Here is a 22,426-nt window from a genome sequence, read left to right as displayed (position 1 = left end):
GCTTTATCATAAAAGTGTTAAAATAAACAACTTCTGTAACTGTAGGGATGTGGTAGCCTAGTGGTTAATGTGTTGGGCTACCAATCAGAAGCTTTTGATTTCTACGTCCACCAAGCTGCCACTGCTGGGCCCCATTTCCAATGTAATTATGCAAAGTGAAGATTTTTTTTCTCAATAATTCACTTTGACTTTGTTGTATTTGGTGTGCGTATGACGAAAAAGGAATATTTCTCAGGATCTTTATCTGGATCCTTTTTCTCATCCACGCACACAGAGCCAGACTCGGTGCGGATGAACCAACCGCTGTACTTGGCCGACTCGAAGCGACAGCAGTCGTCCTTTGTGCGCGAGAGGTAGAAGACAAAAGGCCACGTGAGAGGATCGTTTTTATAGATAGATTCCAGTTTTTCCTTTTCTGAGCACTGAAAAATAAAATAAAAAATTAATATAAACATTTGGGTTGGTTGGTCTGTAGGTGAATATATTGTTCAACGTGTTAAGTCTAAACAAATGTTTGTTGTAAACTGGATTTGTGTTTTGTCTTTCCCTAAATATCAGTCATCATTTAGAACTAATGAAACCAGATGAGTTAAAAGAATCTCAATCAAATCACAGGCCCAGTCATAAATTGTATATTCTTGTCTCGCAATACTGTATAGTATGCTGTATAGGCTGTTCACACTCACTTCAACACTCAGAACTGCCTTGTCATTTATGAATGTGCATTTCAGAAACTGGTTGGAGTTGGTGATGTTCAATACAACAGGAACACCTTTTTCCAGATCTACCAGGATGCTTGATTTGTAGTAGAAGATAGTGATGTCTAAAAAAATAAAAATAAAAAAAGACAGCAAACATGAACCCCTTCATCTTATTGTGGTGCTAAAAAATATGAAAAGAATTCCCATCAACACTTAAACTTAGTTTTGGATTCATGGAAGTACAGGAAGCGGGAAACTCTTAGGTTCTTAGAGCTGAAGGTTTCCGTACTGACCTGAGGTGGATTTATGCATGCAAGCTCCTCTTCTTCTTGGTTTGATGTTGTCAGATTCTATAGTTGTGTTATGTAAACTTTGGATCAGCACTTGACTTTCGTGAACTTTTATTAAAGATCCTATGCCTCAGAAAAATAAAATGGGATGGTTACTACACAAATATTTACTAGCAGAGAACTAGATCACTAATTGGATAGTGGCATTTTGCATAGCTGTGGTTAAAGCGTTGGCCAACCAATTGTAAAGTTGTGAGTTTGAATCCCAGGTCCACCGAGCTGCCACTGCTGGGCTCCTGAGCAAGACCCATTACCATAAATTAAGTTGCTCTGGATAAAGGTCTCTGGCATTGATATAAATGTAAATGCATTTTTATATATAGTGACATCATGTGGCCCAGACCCAGAGAATGCAGCCATGTTGTCTCTCTTGGACTGCCAGCTGTGGATATCTGTGTTATCTTGCAGTCTACAAATTCTCTTCTGTTTCATTACTTGCAATTCTATTTATGACATTTTCATTTATCCAGAATGACTTCCATTTACACAACTGATCAGTTGTGGGTTTAGGGCTTTGCTCAAGGACCTGTAGTTTGGTGCTAATGGGATTTGAACTTTGAAAAGACATTTTTCATTTGTTTTTTAGCAAAATTTCAAAAAAAAAAAATTTCAAAACTGAGATGTTAGTGATCATTGTGGCCACAGCAGCTTTAATGACCTCTCACCTCTCAGCTCATCACGTGCTCCATCAATGACACATTTCCCGTGGCTATTGATGCTCTCGGAGTCTGAGCCTTCTGACTCTCCCGCATTCTCTAAAACCATTTCCAAGTATAAGATCATATTGTTTTTGTTGTCAGGCAACAGGTATTTGGTGGTGCTGCTCTGGAGAATGAAATACAAACAAAATACATCTATTTAGACTTTTTGACTTTCTGACAGAGACAATTGTTTCTTAGACACAGATACTTTCCGCACAGTTTTCAGTCCTGTTTTGTCAACTCTAATCATAAATTTTCATGCTTTACTCTCCTACTTAGACAGATTAAACAGTCATATTTTACAAGTAACACAATGTAAAAAGAACAAAATACAGATTCAAAGATTAAAAGGATAAAAGTAGAATTTTCCCTCAGTCCTGCACATTAGATATAAATTTAAGTATGAAAATATCTATCCTGAAGTGAAATATTTCTTTTTGCTTTTGTTCAAGTACGAACCTAGCTGTGGTTTTAGAAATCTTGAGGTCATCAGTGACCTAGTTTTAATTCCCATAAACACTGATGTCATGCAGCTGTCAAAAGTTCAAGAGTAATATGATCGACTGTGCCCGCTATCCTTTATTTGGCAGATCACTTATATAACTGAAAATATAAGGTTTGCTACACATAGAAATTAGAGTTAACCCTTGTATGGTGGTCGGGTCTGTGGGACCCATATTCATAAACATCAATAGTTTTGAAAAACTTTGCTTCCTTGTAAATTTGTCGATTTTTTCCCCCCACTCATAACTTGATTAAATTTGATTTTTTTTTTCACCAGACCAGACCCACGAACACTGGATGAGTAACAAAATTGTATGAACAACATACAAGGGTTGAATGAGTCACACTTGTTCAATTGCGATACAGGAAGAATCACTCAGTTGAAAACCAAGGGAGAGATTGTTTGGCAAAGAGAATGAATGAGAAATAAGTGCAAATTGCGAGTTAGACCACAGAACATAGAGTACAGAGCGGTTCCAGACACTTCTACGTATCTACATTTTTCCGAACCTGAAATACAGCAATAAAGTACTTTTTCCGTATTCAAATAGATTATGACTTGGGCAACATCCTGTGCAGATATTTTTGGACTAGCCAAAGAAGCAATAGGGTGGAAACATTTCCTGGATGAAACAAAAGAGGACGAATCTATCTATTTTGGAGGAATATGGCAGTTTGCATGTGCTGGAACATTTGCATTGAACAAAACAGTAGAAAAAGTTTCACATATTGTGAAGCCTGTTTTCATGGCAGATTAAAGAATCTCATTTGACTCAACCTTGTAGATTTATGGAAAGTAAAAGCGTGAGTGGAAGAGTCATCTGTCTTGTATGTGTATAGGCAGATGAGTGTATGAAAGAGAGAAAATTCAATCGCACATGAAATTCAGGCTCTGCTAGTTAACCGTGCCAATCTTGTGTCATTCATTCATTCATGTTATATTATAATAAGCACAGCAATAAATAACTTAATGCCTACTACATTTTTGTTTAAGGCAGAAGATTTCTGCTACATAGTTGTACAAAGTGGCATGTCTGGTTTGTACAGTTGTACTTTCAGTCGAAGATCCTTTCTAGATAATTTCGCATGAATAAAGGTTGCATGAGAGAAAATGGGTTCAGCTTGATTCTGTGTGACTGCTGCACAGTAAGACCACAGACCAAAACCATGTGAGTGTGTGTATGATATAGAATGCATACTACAGTAGTAACCAAGCTAAGCCTGAGTCAAAACCTGCGATTCTACTCTATTGAAATTTTTTTTTATTAAAAATAGAATGTAACACATGCTGCGATTTGAAAAGCACACAAACAAATCCAACAACTTATATTGTCAAATAATGTTTTCCTTCATCTAACCGAGCCCCTTTCAAATAGCACATAATAATACATGCCTGTACATAGAGCCTGATAGTTTAAGAAGAAAATATGACCGGACCCTACCTGTGCCATGTTGCTCTCGTGAAAGTCAGCAACGACTGTGACAGCACGTAGGGCTTGGTTTTTTTAAGAGTGGGTTGGACTATCATCTTTATGAGGTCATTTTTAAAAAAATGAAGAAGTGTAATCAAAGAGGAAGCCGCAGTTATGGGAAATACGTCTAGTTTTGTCTCACCATTTCTGATTTTTGTGGGAAATCCCCTAATGGGCTCTTCTACTTGCACTCTCCGATTTACTACTACTTTTCCCCATCTATTTTTTTCCACAGATGATATTCATCCACTTGATAAACTTAAAAGCAGCTTCTATTGCATGAGTAAGGATCACATATTTTTCAGTGTGAATGTAGTGTGCAGTGATTCTCAGTGTGCAGCTTGTTCAATTTAATGATCTGAAAACATGATGTGAGGTTCAGGCAGACTGCGGCTCACTTGCACTTGCGGAACAATGACGTGTTTTCACCATTGTGTGTTCTAGGGGTTTAAAAGAAATGCATAGCCACTATCTACTGTATTTATTTAGCGTTCCTAGTATTCTGATTGACATATACAGCAGAAGCAGGTGTGAACCACAGTGTTTAAGTTGGGGGGAAAAAAATAAAAATAAAAATAAATAAATCAAGTTTTTTTTTTTAATTATTATTTTTTTTTTTTTAAGAAGATGTAAATGTAAACTGGACATAAATAAAGATGATCATCTCTATATCCCCTCCTTGAACCGCCACCTTATTGTAGTGGAGGGGTTTGCGTGCCTGAATGATCCTAGGAGCTATGTTGTCTGGGGCTTTCTGCCCCTGGTAGGGTCTCCCAAGGCAAACAGGTCCTAGGTGACAGGCCAGACAAAGAGCGGTTCAAAAACTCTTATGAAGAAAATTAAAGCAAGGTCCGTGACATCGCCCGGTATGGCGCAACCGGGGCCCCACCCTGGAGCCAGGCCCGGGGTTGGGGCTCGCATGCGAGCGCCTGGTGGCCGGGTCTTACCCCACGGGGCCCGGCCGGGCTCAGCCAGAAGGAGCACGTGGGGCCGATCTCCTATGGGCCCACCACCTGCAGGAGAAACCGTAAGGGGCTGGTGCAATGTGGATTGGGTGGCAGTCGAAGGCGGGAGCCTCGGCGACCCAATCTCCGGACACGGAATCTGACTCTAGGGACATGGAATGTCACCTCGCTGGGGGGGAAGGAGCCTGAGCTGGTGCGGGAGGTTGAGAGATACCGACTAGAGATAGTTGGGCTTGCCTCCACGCACAGCTTGGGCTCTGGAACCCAACTCCTCGAGAGAGGCTGGACTCTCTACTACTCTGGAGTTGCCCGCGGTGAGAGGTGGCGGGCTGGTGTGGGCTTGCTCATAGCCCCCCAGCTCAGCAGCCATGTGTTGGAGTTCACCCCAGTGAACGAGAGGGTCGTTTCCCTGCGCCTTCGGGTCGGGGAGAGGTCTCTCACTGTTATTTGTGCTTATGGGCCAAATGGCAGTGTAGAGTACCCGACCTTCTTGCCGTCTCTGGGAGGGGTGCTAGAAAGTGCCCCGACCAGGGACTCCGTCGTTCTACTGGGGGACTTCAACGCTCACGTGGGCAGCGACAGTGACACCTGGAGGGGCGTGATTGGAAGGAACGCCCCCCCCCCGAACTGAACCCAAGTGGTGTTCTGTTATTGGACTTCTGTGCTAGTCACAGTTTGTCCATAACAAACACCATGTTCAAGCAAAAGGGTGTCCATCAGTACACATGGCAACAGGACACCCTAGGTCGGAAGTCGATGATCGACTTTGTGGTTGTTTCATCTGACCTCCGGCTGTATGTCTTGGACACACGGGTAAAGAGAGGGGCGGAGCTGTCAACTGATCACCACCTGGTGGTGAGTTGGGTCCGATGGCAGGGGAGGAAGTTGGACAGACTTGACAGACCCAAACGTACTGTGAGGGTCCGCTGGGAACGTTTGGCAGAGTCTCCTGTCAGAGAGATCTTCAACTCTCACCTCCGGCAGAGCTTCAACCAGATCCCGAGGGAGGATGGAGACATTGAGTCCGAGTGGACCATGTTCTTCACCTCCATTGTCGATGCAGCCGCACGGAGCTGTGGCCGTAAGGTCTCCGGTGCCTGTCGTGGCGGCAATCCCCGAACCCGGTGGTGGACCCCGGAAGTAAGGGATGCCGTCAAGCTGAAGAAGGAGTCCTATCGAGCCTGGTTGGCTCCGGGGACTCCGGAGGCAGCTGATAGTTACCGGAGGGCCAAGCGAGCTTCAGCCCGGGTGGTTGCAGAGGCAAAAAATCGGGTCTGGGAGGAGTTCGGTGAGGCCATGGAGAAGGACTATCGGTTGGCCTCGAAGAAATTCTGGCAAACCGTCCGGCGTCTCAGGAGGGGGAAGCAGTGCCCTGCTCACACTGTTTACAGTGGGAATGGGAATCTGCTGACTTCGACTGGTGACATCCTTGGACGGTGGAAGGAGTACTTCGAGGATCTCCTCAACCCCACCAACATGTCTTCCATTGAGGAAGCAGAGGCGGAGGGCTCGGTTGTGGACTCGTCGATCCCCCAAGCTGAGGTCACTGAGGTAGTTGAGAAGCTCCTCAGTGGCAAGGCACCGGGCGTGGATGAGATCCGCCCTGAGTACCTTAAGTCTCTGGATGTTGTGGGGCTGTCTTGGCTGACACGCCTCTGCAACATCGCGTGGCGGTTGGGGACAGTGCCTCTGGACTGGCAGACTGGGGTGGTGGTCCCTCTGTTTAAGAAGGGGGACCGGAGGGTGTGTTCCAACTATAGGGGGATCACACTCCTCAGCCTCCCCGGAAAAGTCTATGCCAGGGTACTGGAGAGGAGAATTCAGCCGATAGTCGAACCTCGGATTCAGGAGGAACAATGCGGGTTTCGTCCTGGTCGTGGAACACTGGACCATCTCTATACCCTCACCAGGTTGCTGGAGGGTTCATGGGAGTTTGCCCAACCAGTCCACATGTGTTTTGTGGATCTGAAGAAGTCATTTGACTGTGTCCCTCGTGATGACCTGTGGGGGGTGCTCTGGGAGTATGGGGTCCGGGGCCCTCTGTTAAGGGCTGTCCGGTCCCTATATGACCGGAGCAGGAGTTTGGTTCGCATTGCCGGCAGTAAGTCAGACTTGTTCCCGGTGCATGTTGGACTCCAGCAGGGCTGCCCTTTGTCACCGGTCCTGTTCATTATTTATATGGACAGGATTTCTAGGCGCAGTCGGGGGCCGGAGGGAGTCAGGTTTGGCTACCACAGGATTTCGTCTCTGCTTTTTGCAGATGATGTTGTCCTGTTGGCTTCCTCAAATCAGGACCTTCAGCATGCACTGGGACGGTTTGCAGCCGAGTGTGAAGCGGCGGGGATGAGAATTAGCACCTCCAAGTCCGAGGCCATGGTTCTCAGCCGGAAAAGGGTGGCTTGCCCTCTTCAGGTTGGTGGAGAGTTCCTGCCTCAAGTGGAGGAGTTTAAGTATCTTGGGGTCCTGTTCACGAGTGAGGGAAGGATGGAGCGGGAGATCAACAGGCGGATCGGTGTATCTTCAGTTATGCGGTCGATATACCGATCTGTTGTGGTGAAGAAAGAGCTGAGCCGCAAGGCAAAGCTCTCTATTTACCAGTCGATCTACGTTCCTACCCTCACCTATGGTCATGAGCTTTGGGTCATGACCGAAAGGACAAGATCCCGCATACAGGCGGCCGAAATGAGTTTCCTCCGCAGGGTGGCTGGGCGCACCCTTAGAGTTAGGGTGAGGAGCTCAGTCACTCGGGAGGAGCTCAGAGTAGAGCCGCTGCTCCTCCACATTTAGAGGGGTCAGCGGAGATGGCTCAGGCATCTGTTTCGGATGCCTCCTGGACGCCTCCCTGGGGAGGTGTTCAGGGCATGTCCAACCGGGAGGAGGCCACGGGGAAGACCTAGGACACGCTTGAGGGACTATGTCTCTCGGCTGGCCTGGGAACGCCTCGGTATTCCCCGGAAGAGCTGGAGGAAGTGTCTGGGGAGAGGGAAGTCTGGGCATCCCTGCTTAGACTGCTGCCCCCGCGACCCGGCCCCGGATAAGCGGTAGAAAATGGATGGATGGATCATCTCTATAATACTACTACTACTACTACTACTACTACTACTACTACTACTAATAATAATAATAATAATAATCATTATTATTATTATTATAATGATTATTATTATTATTATTATTATTATTATTATTATTATTATTATTATTATTATTATTATTATTATTATTATTATTATTATTATTATTATTATTATTAGGGATTGCACCGATACCACTTTTTCTCTCCGATCCGATTCCGATACCAGAGTATACCAGTATCCAACATCGGTGTTCTTTTCTACCTTTAAAACTAAAGAATCTATACAACTCATTTAGTTATGCTATACAACTCATTTAGTTATACAACTCATTAGCTATACAACTCATTTAGTTATACAACTCATTTAAATTTATTTGTTTCTGGTAAACAAATACAAAAATATGCATTACTGGATGAAAAATGAAAACACGAGAAACCTTAAAAAAAAGTATTAATGCAGTAGCAAACAAAATGTATTAAACAGTAAACCTTGCACTCATCAAAAAAAAAAAAAAAAAGCGCAATGCAACATTACAACAACCAACGGAACAACCATGTCTAAGTATATAGACGTCACCAATGACATAAACCTGTTTCAGGATTCTCCGCTTACCTTCCGTGCCGCAGGCGACACTCACCGACACTCACCTCCGCGCCCTCTCGGGGAAATTTTCCTGGGGCTAGTCGGGGGTTTGGTGGGCGGAGACGGGGTATCCGTCAGTGTCATCTGCTTTGACGGATCATCCGTTTTCCGCTTAACTTGCGCGAACTCCATGTGTTATTTTGCATGATGCTTCTGAAGATGCTTGATTACATTTGTCATATTGGAAATCGAAATACTACATCCACGGTCCACCTCTCAAACTTTGGCTTCACAGACATTACAATTTGCAGTGCTACTCTCTGCTGAATCAAGCGTAAAATACTTGGAAAGGGTGCCTGCTAAACGTGCCTGTCTGCCGCATATTTCCTATAAAATTTATTATATTTATTTTCATTAATGCAATTTAATATATAAGTGTATTTTTCTTAGAAGTTCAAGCAATAGTCTATGTTTGCTGTTCATTAATCAACCAGTGAGTGAATGAGCGTGTGTCTGTGCCCTGCGATGGGTTGGCACTCCGTTCAGGGTGTATCCTGCCTTGATGAGCGATGACGCCTGAGGTAGTTCGGATAAGCGGTAGAAAATGAGTGAGTGATGAGAGAGTAATCAACCACCACGGGCATCGGATTTGTCACGCACCACCGATACCCGATCCACTCAAAATGCTTGGATCGGCGTCGATACCGATCCGAAATATCGGATTGGTGCATCCCTAATAATAATAATAATAATAATAATAATAATAATAATAATAATAATAATAATAATAATAATAATTGTTATTATTATTATGGATGCACCGATGTATTATTATTATTATTATTATTATTATTATTATTATTATTATTATTATTATTATGGATGCACCGATGTATTATTATTATTATTATTATTATTATTATTATTATTATTATTATTATTATTATTATTATATCGGTGCATCCCTAATTATTATTATTACATTGGTGCATCCATAATAATAATAATAATAATAATAATAATAATAATAATAATAATAATAATAATAATAATAATAATAATAATAACTATTATTATTATTATTATTATTATTATTATTATTATTATTATTATTATTATTATTATTTTACCTACCGTTCCAATGCTACACTAGTCTAGATTTTAAACAAAGTTGCTAGTCCATAATCTGTGGCAAATGAATGGAAAGTCTAAGTGTAGACAGTGTATGAAAAACTAATTCTGACCTCGTCTCCCCCAGCCAATCAAACATTTGAGACTAGTTTTAGATCTCTGTCTTAGTGAATCTTTGGTGACCAGTCAATCTTTTTGGCATTAGCTTTACAGTGCTTTTTAACTCATTACCATGCCAGTTCTAATGCAATGATATTATTGAGGTAAAGCGTTCTAAAAAAAAACAAAAAAACGTTCAAACAAAAAAAAAGATTTCAAATGCAGCAATGAGAAAAATAATGACTGCATGAGTCACCATCGCTCGAGGACTGCATGATTAAATGCATGAAGCTGCTCAAGAACACAAACACCCCATTAAATGCAAAACACGAGTATCAGATTTCGTCATTTAATTTCATCAGCATTTCATTTTATCAGCTTTATTTCAGGTTATTCACATCCAGATTTTATTTTCTGTATGTTGTTGCTCAGTTGTTCCATGGCTATGTATGTGTGTGTGTGTGTGTGTGTGTGTGTGTGTGTGTGTGTGTGTGTGTGTGTGTGTGTGTGTGTGTGTGTTATTCCTTCAGTACTTTTAATTTTAAGTTGATTTTCAGTGTGCCATTTATATATGAAACCTTTTACACAGAAGAAACACATTAACAAATCTGAAAACAAATTAACAAATCAAAAAACACATCAACAAATCCGAAAACACGTTAATATTTGTTAAAGTGTTTTCGGATTTGTTGTTTTGTTTTCGGATTTGTTAATGTGTTTTGCACTTCTTGGCCACCGTACTGAAGTCCTGGAAGACACCTGCAATGTATTAGAGAAGAACTATTTCCATGGTGAAGAAAATACACTCACATGATTTGGCCAGATCATGAACAACATGAACAACATTTACAGTCATTGTTCTTATTATTTCCACATTTTTCAGCTTTGTGGGCAGTAGCAAATTTTATTGACAATCCTTAATGATTTAGCAACCCAAATACTTGAAGAGAGACTTATTTTAAATGAGTGTATTTCTTTTTACATTACAAACATGTGACTTTACAGTATTTTAATGTGTTGTATGTGCAATAAGTGTCTGTATATAAAACTAAAAATAGTTCAGCAAAAGAGAATCAAGGCCACAAGCTTACCATCAACCCTCATAGAACTGTGGTTAGTAGTCAGCTGCTTTTTCTGAAAATGCTTACATAGAACATTTGACAGAATGTATAAGTGTATAGAAAGCATTTACAAATAAGGAGCTTGTACTGTTTAAATAAATGAATTAAATCACTCACTCATATTCTACCGCTTTATCCGAACTACCTCGGGTCACAGGGAGCCTGTGCCTATCTCAGGCATCATCTGGCAACAAGGCATGATACACCCTGGACGGAGTGCCAACCCATTGCAGGGCACACACACACACTCTCATTCACTCACACACACACACACACAACAGACAATTTTCCAGAGATGCCAATCAACCTACCATGCATGTCTTTGGACCGGGGGAGGAAACTGGAGTACCCGGAGGAAACCCCCGAGGCACGGGGAGAACATGCAAACTCCGCACACACAAGGCGGAGGCGGGAATCGAACCCTGACCCTGAAGGTGTGAGGCAAACGTGCTACCCACTAAGCCACCGTGCCCCCCTGAATTAAATCAACCAAGTTAAAACATTTGATGCTATAAAAGCATGAAGTCAACTACAATTAACATACTACAAAAATATACGAATAAGAACTCGTTATAGAAGTTTCTTCTTTAGTGGGAACCAATAAATCATGGATAAGATAGGGGTGATGTGGTTATATCTTCTAGTTCTAGTAAGGACCTAAGCTGCAGGACTAACTGGAGCTTGTGTTGTAGCACATGATATTTAAAGGCCACCCAGAATGACTGATATCCTTTACACATTCCTCTATAATTTCTTTATGATGCCTCACAACTGGATTTGATCTGTGTCATCAGCAAAACAGTGGAAGCTAAGCTAATACAATGTTTATGAATAATTTTACACATATAGAAAGAAACAAAAATCATTGAGCTGAAAGCAGAACCTTGTAAAATATCAAACCTTATTTATTACACAGTGAAGTTTCTATTTACATCTTACTGATCATAATCAATAGCCTATGATCTAGAAGAGGGCTGTTTTATAATTCCATCATCATTTTCTGGTCCATCAAAGAGTATAATATGATCATTAGTGTGAAAAGCTGCTCTAAGGTCAAGGAACATAAACAAAGAGAAACAACCTTTATGAAAGGTCAGCTGGAGCTCATTTAGTACTTTAACTAGTGCTGTCTCTGTTGAGGGATAGGCAGAAAGGAGAATAGTACTGTGCAGATATGGATAAATAGGGTGAAAAGATTTCGCTTCGATAATCGAGCTTGGCGCAACCGGATACTACCACTTCTCTATCTGGGGTAAAAGCGAAAGTGCACAGAAACTGACTAGACTAGCAAAAACACTGATAAATTCACCATACTCATCATTATTTCCTACCCGACACAAAGAACAATCTTAGCTTAAAAGACTCCCTGGTTAAAATGCATGGGTTGGACACAACAAGAAATGCCCCTATCATCACGGCTAATTTAATTGGTCAAGTGAGGATAATTACTCTCTATACTAAGACCATTAGTATTTGAGTGTTTTATGATGCTTTCAAGTGTGGAGAAAATAACCCTACAGCTAAACCTGGACCTCAATAAAACTTCTCTAAAGCCTGCACCAAACAAATGAATATCAGGCACTATGGCGTAGGGGTATTGTATCTAGGGAAATGACATCTCAGTGCCTATACCACTCCGCTGTATGACAAAACTCTGGGGTTTAAATAGCGGTGTGCACACGTGTGGCATGTTAGTGCTGATCACCCGCACAGGCCGTGCAAGTGGAAGTATTTGCCTGAAAATGTACCAACGACATTAGAATCAGAATCACACACAAGGAAATTGGTTCTAGCTGTTTGAAGTACAGGCATAAATAGCACTATACTTACTATACAAGACAAGATAATACAGACCATACAAGACAATGCAGACGATGTGATACAATATAGACAGTATGAATAGTAAATATGAATACAGAGTATATGACAGATCAGTTATGTACATATAGTGTGAGAAGTGCATGGTAGTGCAAATAACAATATTATGCAATATAATGCTTTTGTGCAATATGAATTTATATATTCAGGGTATTCATATACAGTATATATTCAGGCAATCAGGGTGATTGTAGGGCAGTTTTGGTAAGCAAAGCTTTTAGTGCTGCAGTTTTGCAGGTTTAACTAGATATCTGGTGGACGAGGCTTTTCTAGAGTACGGTGATAAGGCCCAAAAGGAGAAAAAGTTTCATAGTTTCTTGGCTGGTCTGGATCCTGTGCTCAGAGCAAAATGCCATTAACTAGGATTAATTGCTATTCAATTTTATTGAATCAAGTTTGTTGACATAGCTGCAGCAACCACTTCCAGAGTAATACCTCCTGTGCCGATGGATGAGTCACCTATTTCAGGATCAGATACTCTCAGCATCGCTGTTGGAATACAATGACATCTTCAGCTTCTCCGAGCAGAATGCTGGGAAATGTCAACTAGTTAAACATTACATCAGAACAGGTGAGCAAACCCCTATCAAATAATATGCATATCGTATATCGTGCAGTTTCTTCTCCCAAGGTGTGAGAGCCCTGAATTCAAACCTCCACTGCCACCCCTGAAAATACACAGGCCTCCCTCCTGTGACGTGACCCACCAGTCACCGCCACCAGTCGCACTCACCACAGCATCAGCACTCTGGCACATCAAAAACTAAAACGGACAGACAATACACATGTTTGCATGCCTGTGTTGCACATTGCATCTTGCACTAGCCCGCTACCAGCTACTTGACATTGAATGCCTCCTGTTGCACATGTACAATATCAAGGGAAGCATTGTTTAGTCTACATATTTATATTTATTTCTTGAGTGTATTTATTGTACTGATGGCATAGTCCGTACCTGCCCCCTGCTTCGTTGTTGTTTATGTCTGTATGTATGTTGCACTGTTGAGCTGTGAGACATGACACCTTGTTCCACTGCATGTCTCACCATGTAGCGGAATGACAATAAAGATAACTTGAACTTGAACTTGAAATTGAACTTAAAAATAGGGAGGCAAGAGCTGGCTGTAACGAGGTGGAGTGGTAAGGATCCATTTGCAGCGTTTATTTAAATAGGCAGAACAGACAGGCAGGGTCAAGCACGGCAAACACAATGTCAGAGACAGGCAGATCGGAATCGAAGAACAGGCGGGAGGTCAGGGCAGGCAGCAGAGAATCAGAGAAACAAATAACAGAAACAGGATCAAAAACAATCAGAACAGACAATCGGGAAACGCTCGGAATGACTGCAGAAGCAAGTCGCATCCAAGGAAGGCAGCAGGCGCGCAAATTACCCATTCCCGACACGGGGAGGTAGTGACGAAAATAACGATACAGGTCTCTTTCTACAGTAGGCCCTGTAATCGGAATGAATCTTTTCCTTATTTAAGCGCGTCAGCTGATGGAGAACAGCTGGCGCCATGATTAGGTTGAGCGGGATGTAGTGGGAAGTGTAGTCAATTCCAGTTTGCCAGAGATTAAAATATTTAGGAAAACAACAGAACAGGAAACTTTAGACAATAATAAAAAGTGCTTTGGTCCCATTTATATGTACAAAGTATTTTTATTAAGGTTTTTTGTTATTAATTAGGTTTTTTTTTACATTTTTGAAAGAAATGATTATATATATTTAACTTCTAATTAAATCTTTACATTTAGTGAAGCATGTATAATTTTGTTCAGTGGAAGCAATGAGTCATTTTGCTTAGAGAGAGAGTGCAAAATGACATGCGTAGTCATCATGCGGGAAAGTCAGGATAAATACAGAATTATTAAAAGATGTCGTGTCATGACCAGGATCACTTGTTTTAAAATCTTGTTCAACGTAAAATTCACAAACACATGTGCTGTTCAGCATACACGCTTGAAGCCATGAAGGCATGCACTAAGGTTAGCCCATTATGGTGTTGTAGCAGATCTGAGTGCAGGGATGATCGCCTTAACTCAAAACAGAACACTCATCTTCATCTGTATGAACACAATCCCACCACTTATCATATTCAATTGCATTGTCATATGAAATTAGATTTAAATCAGTTACAGGAAGTGATATTACAAGTGAAATTATTGGGATATTACAATAATTATTTTTAGTTTCTCAATTAAAGATAAACATATATCAAATTTCCATTATATTTGTTATATTAAATTGATGGAATTTTTGGGGTACGTTTAATTATTATCTTTACTCATTTAGTTACTTATTACCTTTAGCCATGGGAAATGCAAAGTAGCCCACGTATAGGGTGGGCCCTTGGTTCACTTCAGTAGTAAGAGGTGAGAGCTTTAGTTTAGTGCCAGGTATGAAAATAGGACTTTTTCCTGCATGACTGTGGCTCTTTGAATCCTTGTCACCACAGTACTTAATTACTTTCTCTTTATAGGATATCAGCAATATTTCAGATGCATGGGACAAAAGCATCTCCTAAATTAGATCAACATATAGTTAGAAAGTAAATAAATGACTGTGGTGATAGTTTCATAATAATGGCATAGATATAGAACAGAATCATAAGTATTGTATATCACATGTACCGTGCAGCTTTGAGAGGGCTTGATTTTGAGATTGAAATTGATCTGAATATGATAACCGAGAGATACCTCAAGAACCCAGTGTTTATAAAGGAAAGATGAATAATGTTCAGGGTAATTAGGAGATTTTTACTCACCATACTGTACATTACCGACATGTATACAAAATTCTATATTTGCATGTTGATTGAGATTATGAAAGCCAGGCAGGGAAAATGGGGGGAGTGCTATTAATCCGTTCAAAAGAAACAAAAATTAAATCTACTTATTATTTCATTTGGTTGGGTTGTCTTAGTTATAGCGGGGGTTTACAAACTAGGTATCTTAAATTAAGTGATTATCAAAAGAAACAGACACAAACAATTTTTGTTCTTTAAATTTGCAATGATGAATAAGGAATTGTTTCATATAACCAGACAAGAATTTGCTTATTTGTGTTTTCCTCTCTCCACATTCACCGATTTGTGGATATTATCATTTGCCTACATTCATTCATTAGTGTTGTTTATCTTTACACAAATTAATATTTTAAGGAAAGTTAGAAAATTTTCTTTTGTGTATTGGTGTGTGTGTGTGTGTGTGTGTGTGTGTGTGTGTGTGTGTGTGTGTGTGTGTGTGTGTGTGTGTGTGTGTGTGTGTGTGTGTGTGTGTAAGCTAGCACTTATTATTTTCACTGTTTATTTCATGTTTATATTTTGAAAAACTAAAACCCTGAACAGAGTTTTAAGTTGAAATCCTAAGTTTGTAACCTGGTGAATCAGAGAATTCTTTAATAAAGACTTCAAAGCAATTTGTATGACGCTCTGGACAGAGACCTGTGTTAAGATTCAAGATTCAAGATTTTTATTTGTCACATACACAATTATATAGAGCATTATGTTAAGTTGTGAGTATAAATAACTATGTGTTTCTGTGTGCGCAGGGAAGTAATTAACATATAGTTTTATTTCCATTTATTTCCTTATTGTGTGTGTTTGTCACATAAGAAATGTTAAACATCTAGAACATTATTGAACTTTTAACATACACCTGTATAAACAAATGAGAATAAAACACTTAATAACCCTTCCGTATGCAACTTAACTTAAACATGTAGGACGAAAAAAAGAACACTGCTCTTAATGAACCTCTGTCTATGTGTGTATGTGGAGAAAGTAATTAACGTGTAGTCTTATTAACATTTATTACCTGAGACTCTGTGTTTGTGTCACATAAGACTATTAACATCTAGAACATTATTCCTTAAGAACTTACACCTGTGTAAAAAATTAACAACATTACTTTTTATGACTTAACCTACACTTGTACAAACAAAAAATAAACATACATTTTTATGACCTTAAAATTTTGCCCTAGTGACATCAACACTAGATACTGTACCCTGTGATTTGCTGTATTTAAACATTTATTTACATAGGGTTTTAAATAGGCCATAAAGCAATCTTGGCAAGGTTTAATTAGGTCCATGACTGGAAGCACTACGTTATTTTAGAATTATATAATTTATAGTAAATTGAATAGATATCAATATCTGGAAAATTATATTTTAATACTTTCAAAACATACAGAATCAGTTTCTGTAACTGAAAATAATTCTGAAAACATATCTCAGGGTTGATGAAACAAAAGTGAAGATACACTCATGAGAATGAAATAACAATATACTGAGAATTAAGAAGCTGAGGTATAAGGATGTATACATACTGATCTCATACTGTTTTCAACACAGCTCTTCACATGAACTCTGAATAGTAAAGTCTATTTACTAGGGTTGAAGACTTATTATACATTGATAATTTGAAAAGTATTTTCTTCCCATTGTGTGTCTTGGCTAGAACCTACATACACCCTATTTAGCCTTGTATGGATGAACCAGCCACTGCAGGCAGCTGACTCAAAGCGACAAAAGTTCTCCTTCGTAGTTGAGAATAGGAAGACAAAAGGCCATGTGGTTTTGTCATTCTTACAGATAGTCTTCAGTCTGTCATGCTCCGAGCACTGAAACATAATATTCAACACAATAGGTCAGTTTGGTTGACCTGCAACTTATGATTTTTGTAAACAGTTAGGGAAAGGAAACCAGAGTACTCCAAGAAAACCCCTGAACTCTCAACTACAGAGGTGTGAGGTAAACCTGCTAAACAAAAATCATTGAGGTAAACATCTAAACAATTTTGAACCTTACCTCAATGGTGAGAACTGCTTTGCTGTTCTGCTCTGTGCACTTAAGAAAATGATTTGAGTCGCTAAATTTTAACACGACAGGTAGGCCGTTCAGGCCTTCTATCTCTGACTTGTAGTAGAATATTGTCATCCTCTCTAAAACACAGACAACATGCAAAACTTAAATTGCATTATAAATAACAGGAAAAACACAGTAACAAAGGACAATGCACATTAAATATAGCAGTTCTATTCAGTTCAATACCAAATCATTTTGTGGCACTATTAAGACAAACCTGAAGACCAGATAGATGTACTGCATGTCCATTAATTTCTCACTGATATAAATCGAAAAGATGCTTGTGTACAGAATACTTTACATCAATGTATTACATTTTTCTTGGTCAGCTGTGACTTCTATTATTTACTGGTGTCATAGTGACATGACGCTTACATATGCGCTGCGTTTAATTTTGAAAATTAACACACAAACAACATAATACATCTGGCCATGTGTCATTCAAAATTTTGATAACGATTTACTACTACTATGAACAGGGAGGGAAGTAGAACAATAATAAGAACAATACAGGTACTTGAGGTCAAGAAGGTGCAGGAGATTAAATATTTGGGGTAAAACATCCAGTGTGACGGGGAGTGTGGAAAAGAGGCGAGTGCAGGAAGGGTGGAGAGGGTGGAGAAAAGTGTCAGGAGTGTTGTATGACAGAAATATGTCAGCAAGAATCAAAGGGAAGGTGTACAAGACAGTAGTGAGATCAGCTCTGCTGTATGGGTTAGAGACTACTGTAGCAGCGAGGAAAAGACATGAGGCAGAGATTGAGATAGCAGAGATGAGGATGTTAAGGTCCTCTTTAAGAGTGATGAGGATGGACAGAATTAGGAACAAGCACATCAAAGGGACAGCTCAGGTTGGCTGTTTGGGGACAAGGTCAGAGAGACTAGATTGACATGGTTTGGACATGTACAGAGGAGAAAGATGGTTATATTGGTAGAATGATGTTGGAGATGGAGCTGCCAGGTATGAGGTCAAGAGGAAGGCCAAAGAGGAGATATATGGATGTGTTAAAAGAGAATATGAAGGTTATTGGTGCGAGAGTAGAGGATGCTGAGCATAGAATTAGGAGGAAACAAATGATTCACAGTGGCGACCCCTAATGGGAAAATCCGAAAGTAGAGGAAGAAGAAGATTTACTATCTTACCAGATTTGGATTTATTCACGCAAGCCTGGAAAAAATCAGGACGGATGATTGTCTGGCCTAAACTCTGGATCAGAACCTGACGTCTATCAACTGGAAGGGAAAAAAATCCCATAAAAAATGTCACTGCACACATATTCACTTGCAATGTAAACTCATTCAAGCAGTGCGTAGCTGGTTAATTCAACATGAATACTGTATTAAACACAAATATCTTCCTTGAATATAATGTATTGTATTCTAACTGTTCAGACTTTAGAAAGTATCATAGTAATGTAGTCTTCTTAAACCACTTTAGAAAATGGTATTGTTTGCAACAATACCTAAATAAAATAAAATAAAAATACCTAAATAATCTTAATACCTAATAACCTAAATAGTCCCAGAATTTTTTGTGATGTTTTGATATATGCCGTATGAGATCTACCATATCTGACTAGGAATAAGGGGTAAGCTTTTTTATTTATCGTGGCCAGCTGGAGATTTCTGTGTACTCTATTCTCACTGTGTATAAGTGGAGGCGTAATCATATGATCCTAACCCCTAATGTGGGAAGCCTAAAAAAAGAATACATCACAATAATTCCCCATTGATTTTTTTTTCTGAGAAGTTGAGGAAGTGTCACAAATAAAAAAATAAAATGTAGTTCCCCATGAGAAAGAAAGTGTGACAAGTGTGAAAGTCCTCATATCACAGAAAGGTCTTATGAATGAATCAAATTCTTGATCAGTTAAATTCATCGTCTGTTGTGAATGTGACAAATATAATTTAAATTTGAATTTCTATGCAGAAATAATTTTCAGTCTTGCATGCCGGATGACACACAATGATGAGTGCCCAAATTTTATTGGTGACTGCAGCATACTGTATTAAGCTCACTGACTATACGGTTCGTGCTGTCTATTCATTGTCCTTTCTCTGACACTGTGTGGTTGCAGAAGCTGAAGTTGTCGAATGCTCCAAAAGGCAAGGAAAAGTGCTTTGCTGTCTGGCACCAGCAGAAGAAGATGAGTGAGTGTCTTTGTTATGCTGGAACTCTGAGAGTTGTGTAAATCTCATGCTCATTCTTTAGAAAAGCGAGAAGTCACCCTTCACCCTTTGTTTCCCTACTGAACAATGAAAAGGTGGGGCAGTGGTTAAGGCTCTGGGTTGCTGGGTGCTACGATTGAACAAGACCCTATAACCCTAACTGCTCCAAATCATAGCTCTCCCTGTGCTCTGACCCAACCTCCTCAGCTGGGATATGCAAAGACAAGAATTGTGGCATGTATGTTTTTTAATTTGTGTATATGTGGCAACAATAAAGGTTTCTATGACCACATGAATTCATAGACTAAATATCCTAAGATGAGTTTGATTGACAGATATATTCAGTAGAATAGAGGAACTTCAGTAGAATTCAGTATTGTTCAGTAGAGAACAATATCATTTTTTTAAGTTACATGTCACATTTATATTATTTCCATTTTTGGGTTTGAGAAAGAAGATAACTTTGGTCACATGGGTTGATGATAATGTCCAGATAACAGGTATGACATTTATAAAATACCTATCACAAGGTGACATGAGAAACTAATCAAATAAATCTGACTGTTATCATGTTAATGAAGGTATGTTTTTTGAGGTAGTAGACAAATATTAAAGGTAGTATAAATATTAGACAAAGCTCCTCCAGACCTTGGGCAGAATGAATTTTGGTGGTTATGTATGTTCATACGTTTTAGTTATTTCAGATGTATTTAGTATAAAGCTTTGTTCTACAATTGGTTCTCCAGATGGTTCTTAGCCTCATTTATTTGTTCAACAATGGTACTGTAACACTGTACTGCTGGCTAAGCAAACAAAAAAAATGTATGGGACCCTTAGCTTTAGGCCTCACCTGACGTAATCCCACACTGTATGGTGTAAGTCATGCTAGAGTTCCTGCTTTCACACCACACTCTTTCCACAGAACATTCGCCATCTCTGCTGCCTTCTGTACTACATTCTTCTGGTTTCAGTGGATATTCTTCTTTTTCATCTCTATCCACGAGGAAGCAGAAGTCTAAGAAGATGTTTTCCTTTTTGTATGACTCCAGACATTCATTATTTTTTTCATTCACACTCTGCTGCATAATCTGCAAACATGAAAAAGAAATTCACGGATTTAGGCTGATATCAGGTTCAATCTGCGATTGCAGTTATAAGTCATATTCTTTAGCACATCTAGCACTGAAATCTTGTTGTAGTGAATAATTGTACATGTAAATGGAAATCATAAAGATAAATCTTAAAAAAATTGTGGGTCATTTCTACTGTAACAGATCACATTTCAACTAGTTTTGGTGATTTCAGAATCAGAATGAGATTGAAACTGCACAAATATCAGGTCATGTCACACTCCCACATCAAAGGTAGCAAATTACCTCTCAGCTGCCAGACAAACCATGCTCTCATTTCCAAATGTTACCAAATTAAATACAAATTATATGTGTACCTGAATTATATGTGCAGGGATTATACTAAATTCAATTGTTTTAGTGATTCAAAGTGTTAAATGGATCTAAATGACATAATAACATTAGAGATCCTAAGCTTAGCGTTCCGGTTTGGTTTATCATTCAATTTTATTCAATTCAATTCAGCTTTTAACAGTACAAATTGTCTAAAAGCAGCTTTACAAAAGTGTAGAAAAAGAATAAAAATATTAATTTTAAATTTAAAATACTATATATCTCTAACATTTATGAGGTGATGGTCAGGAAAAACTCCCTGAGATGATATGAGATACAGTAGAAACCTTGAGAGAAACCTGACTCAGAAGGGAATCCTCATTTAGGTGATACTGGATGGTAAATAAAGTAAATGAAAATAACGTAATTTCTACAACAACATCTATCATCAGGTGCAGTTCTATCATCTTACAGAATTACAGAACTTTCCTAAAATTCAAAGACACAAAATCGAATAATTAATAACAACCTTGCTGTTGCTAATGTTCCAATTAATTAAAGTAAATAAAGTAAGCATTTCCTTAGACCATTTGATTAACCTCAACAGACAGAAAGACACAGATAGATAGACAGACAGACAGACAGACAGATAGACCCTGATAGTCAGCACTCTACCTGTTCCATGTTGTTCTTCAGGCAGACTGTAACAGCTATGCCAAGAGTTCAGAGTCTTCTGGTTTTATAGGGTGATATCATGTGATACGATTTCATTCCAGAGTTGTGCTTACTATTAAAAAAAAGGAAGTCTTTATTGAATGAAGCCGTCTGGAGACTGTCATGCCTATTTTTGATCCAATCTTGTGTCAGTCAGCTGTATAGTCTGGTCTTTTATCAGCAATTAGGTCTGTGCTGAACTCAGAGTTTACGTTGACCAATTAGTTCCTCAGGAGCTCTCGGTTGCACAATTATAAACTGTTGTAGCAAGGACATTATTTATATTTACACTATTTACTGTTGAGTGTCAAATGAGGATGGGTTCCCTTCTGAGACTGGTTTCTCTCAAGGTTTCTTCCTCTTATCATCTCAGGGAGTTTCTCGCCTCCGGCTTGCTCATTAGGGATAGGGATAGATATATAGTATTTTAAATTTTAAGTTAATCATTTTTAAAAAAATAATTTTAAACTTTAAATGTATATATATATATATTCACTTATTTATTTTTATTCTTATTTTTCCTTCTTATTATTATATATTTATTTCTTTTTCTCTCGCTCTCTTTTCTGTTTCCATATTTCTGTAAAGCTGCGTTGGGACAACGGGAAATTGTTAAAAGTGCTATACAAATAAATTGAAATTGAATTGAATTTAAAAAAGCCAGAATGTAAAACATATAGTTATAAGAAC

General features: G+C 39.2%; 2 protein-coding genes across 4 annotated transcripts; both read right to left on the bottom strand.

Annotated features, from left to right (window-relative positions):
- Window positions 1–109: 109 nt before the first annotated feature.
- LOC113657144 lies at window positions 110–3,851 on the bottom strand. 3 transcript variants are annotated; one of them, XM_027168724.2, is made up of 5 exons: window positions 3,699–3,851; window positions 1,717–1,876; window positions 995–1,120; window positions 687–823; window positions 110–422 (listed from the first exon to the last, which is right to left on the bottom strand). In XM_027168724.2, the coding sequence occupies exons 1-5, from the start codon at window positions 3,705–3,707 to the stop codon at window positions 180–182; spliced, it is 675 nt and encodes a 224-aa protein (XP_027024525.1). In that variant the 5' UTR covers window positions 3,708–3,851; the 3' UTR covers window positions 110–179. The 3 variants fall into 3 exon arrangements, with proteins under 3 accessions (XP_027024525.1, XP_047656993.1, XP_047656996.1); XM_047801037.1 differs by having other exon boundaries at window positions 1,717–1,871; window positions 3,699–3,809; XM_047801040.1 differs by having other exon boundaries at window positions 995–1,114; window positions 1,717–1,871; window positions 3,699–3,806.
- Window positions 3,852–16,035: 12,184 nt separating this feature from the next.
- Window positions 16,036–21,814, bottom strand: LOC113656971. Its single transcript, XM_027168456.2, has 5 exons — window positions 21,698–21,814; window positions 20,470–20,707; window positions 18,594–18,683; window positions 17,395–17,528; window positions 16,036–17,207 (listed from the first exon to the last, which is right to left on the bottom strand). The coding sequence occupies exons 1-5, from the start codon at window positions 21,704–21,706 to the stop codon at window positions 16,992–16,994; spliced, it is 687 nt and encodes a 228-aa protein (XP_027024257.1). The 5' UTR covers window positions 21,707–21,814; the 3' UTR covers window positions 16,036–16,991.
- Between the last annotated feature and the right edge of the window lie 612 nt (window positions 21,815–22,426).

This window comes from Tachysurus fulvidraco, chromosome 1 (assembly GCF_022655615.1).
Source record: "Tachysurus fulvidraco isolate hzauxx_2018 chromosome 1, HZAU_PFXX_2.0, whole genome shotgun sequence".
Classification (NCBI taxonomy): domain Eukaryota; kingdom Metazoa; phylum Chordata; class Actinopteri; order Siluriformes; family Bagridae; genus Tachysurus; species Tachysurus fulvidraco.
This window is presented reverse-complemented; position numbering and strand designations above follow the sequence as displayed.

Excerpts from the sequence above, each read along its gene's own strand:
- LOC113657144 (XM_047801037.1), bottom strand. The coding sequence starts at position 3,784 with ATGATAGTCCAACCCACTCTTAAAAAAACCAAGCCCTACGTGCTGTCA. Across the intron at positions 1,872-3,698 it reads ACGAGAGCAACATGGCACAG|CACCACCAAATACCTGTTGC; the intron begins GTAGGGTCCGGT and ends TCTCCAGAGCAG. Across the intron at positions 1,121-1,716 it reads AGCACGTGATGAGCTGAGAG|GCATAGGATCTTTAATAAAA; the intron begins GTGAGAGGTCAT and ends TATTTTTCTGAG.
- LOC113656971 (XM_027168456.2), bottom strand. Across the intron at positions 17,529-18,593 it reads CGTGAATAAATCCAAATCTG|AGAGGATGACAATATTCTAC; the intron begins GTAAGATAGTAA and ends TCTGTGTTTTAG. Across the intron at positions 17,208-17,394 it reads AAGCAGTTCTCACCATTGAG|TGCTCGGAGCATGACAGACT; the intron begins GTAAGGTTCAAA and ends ATTATGTTTCAG.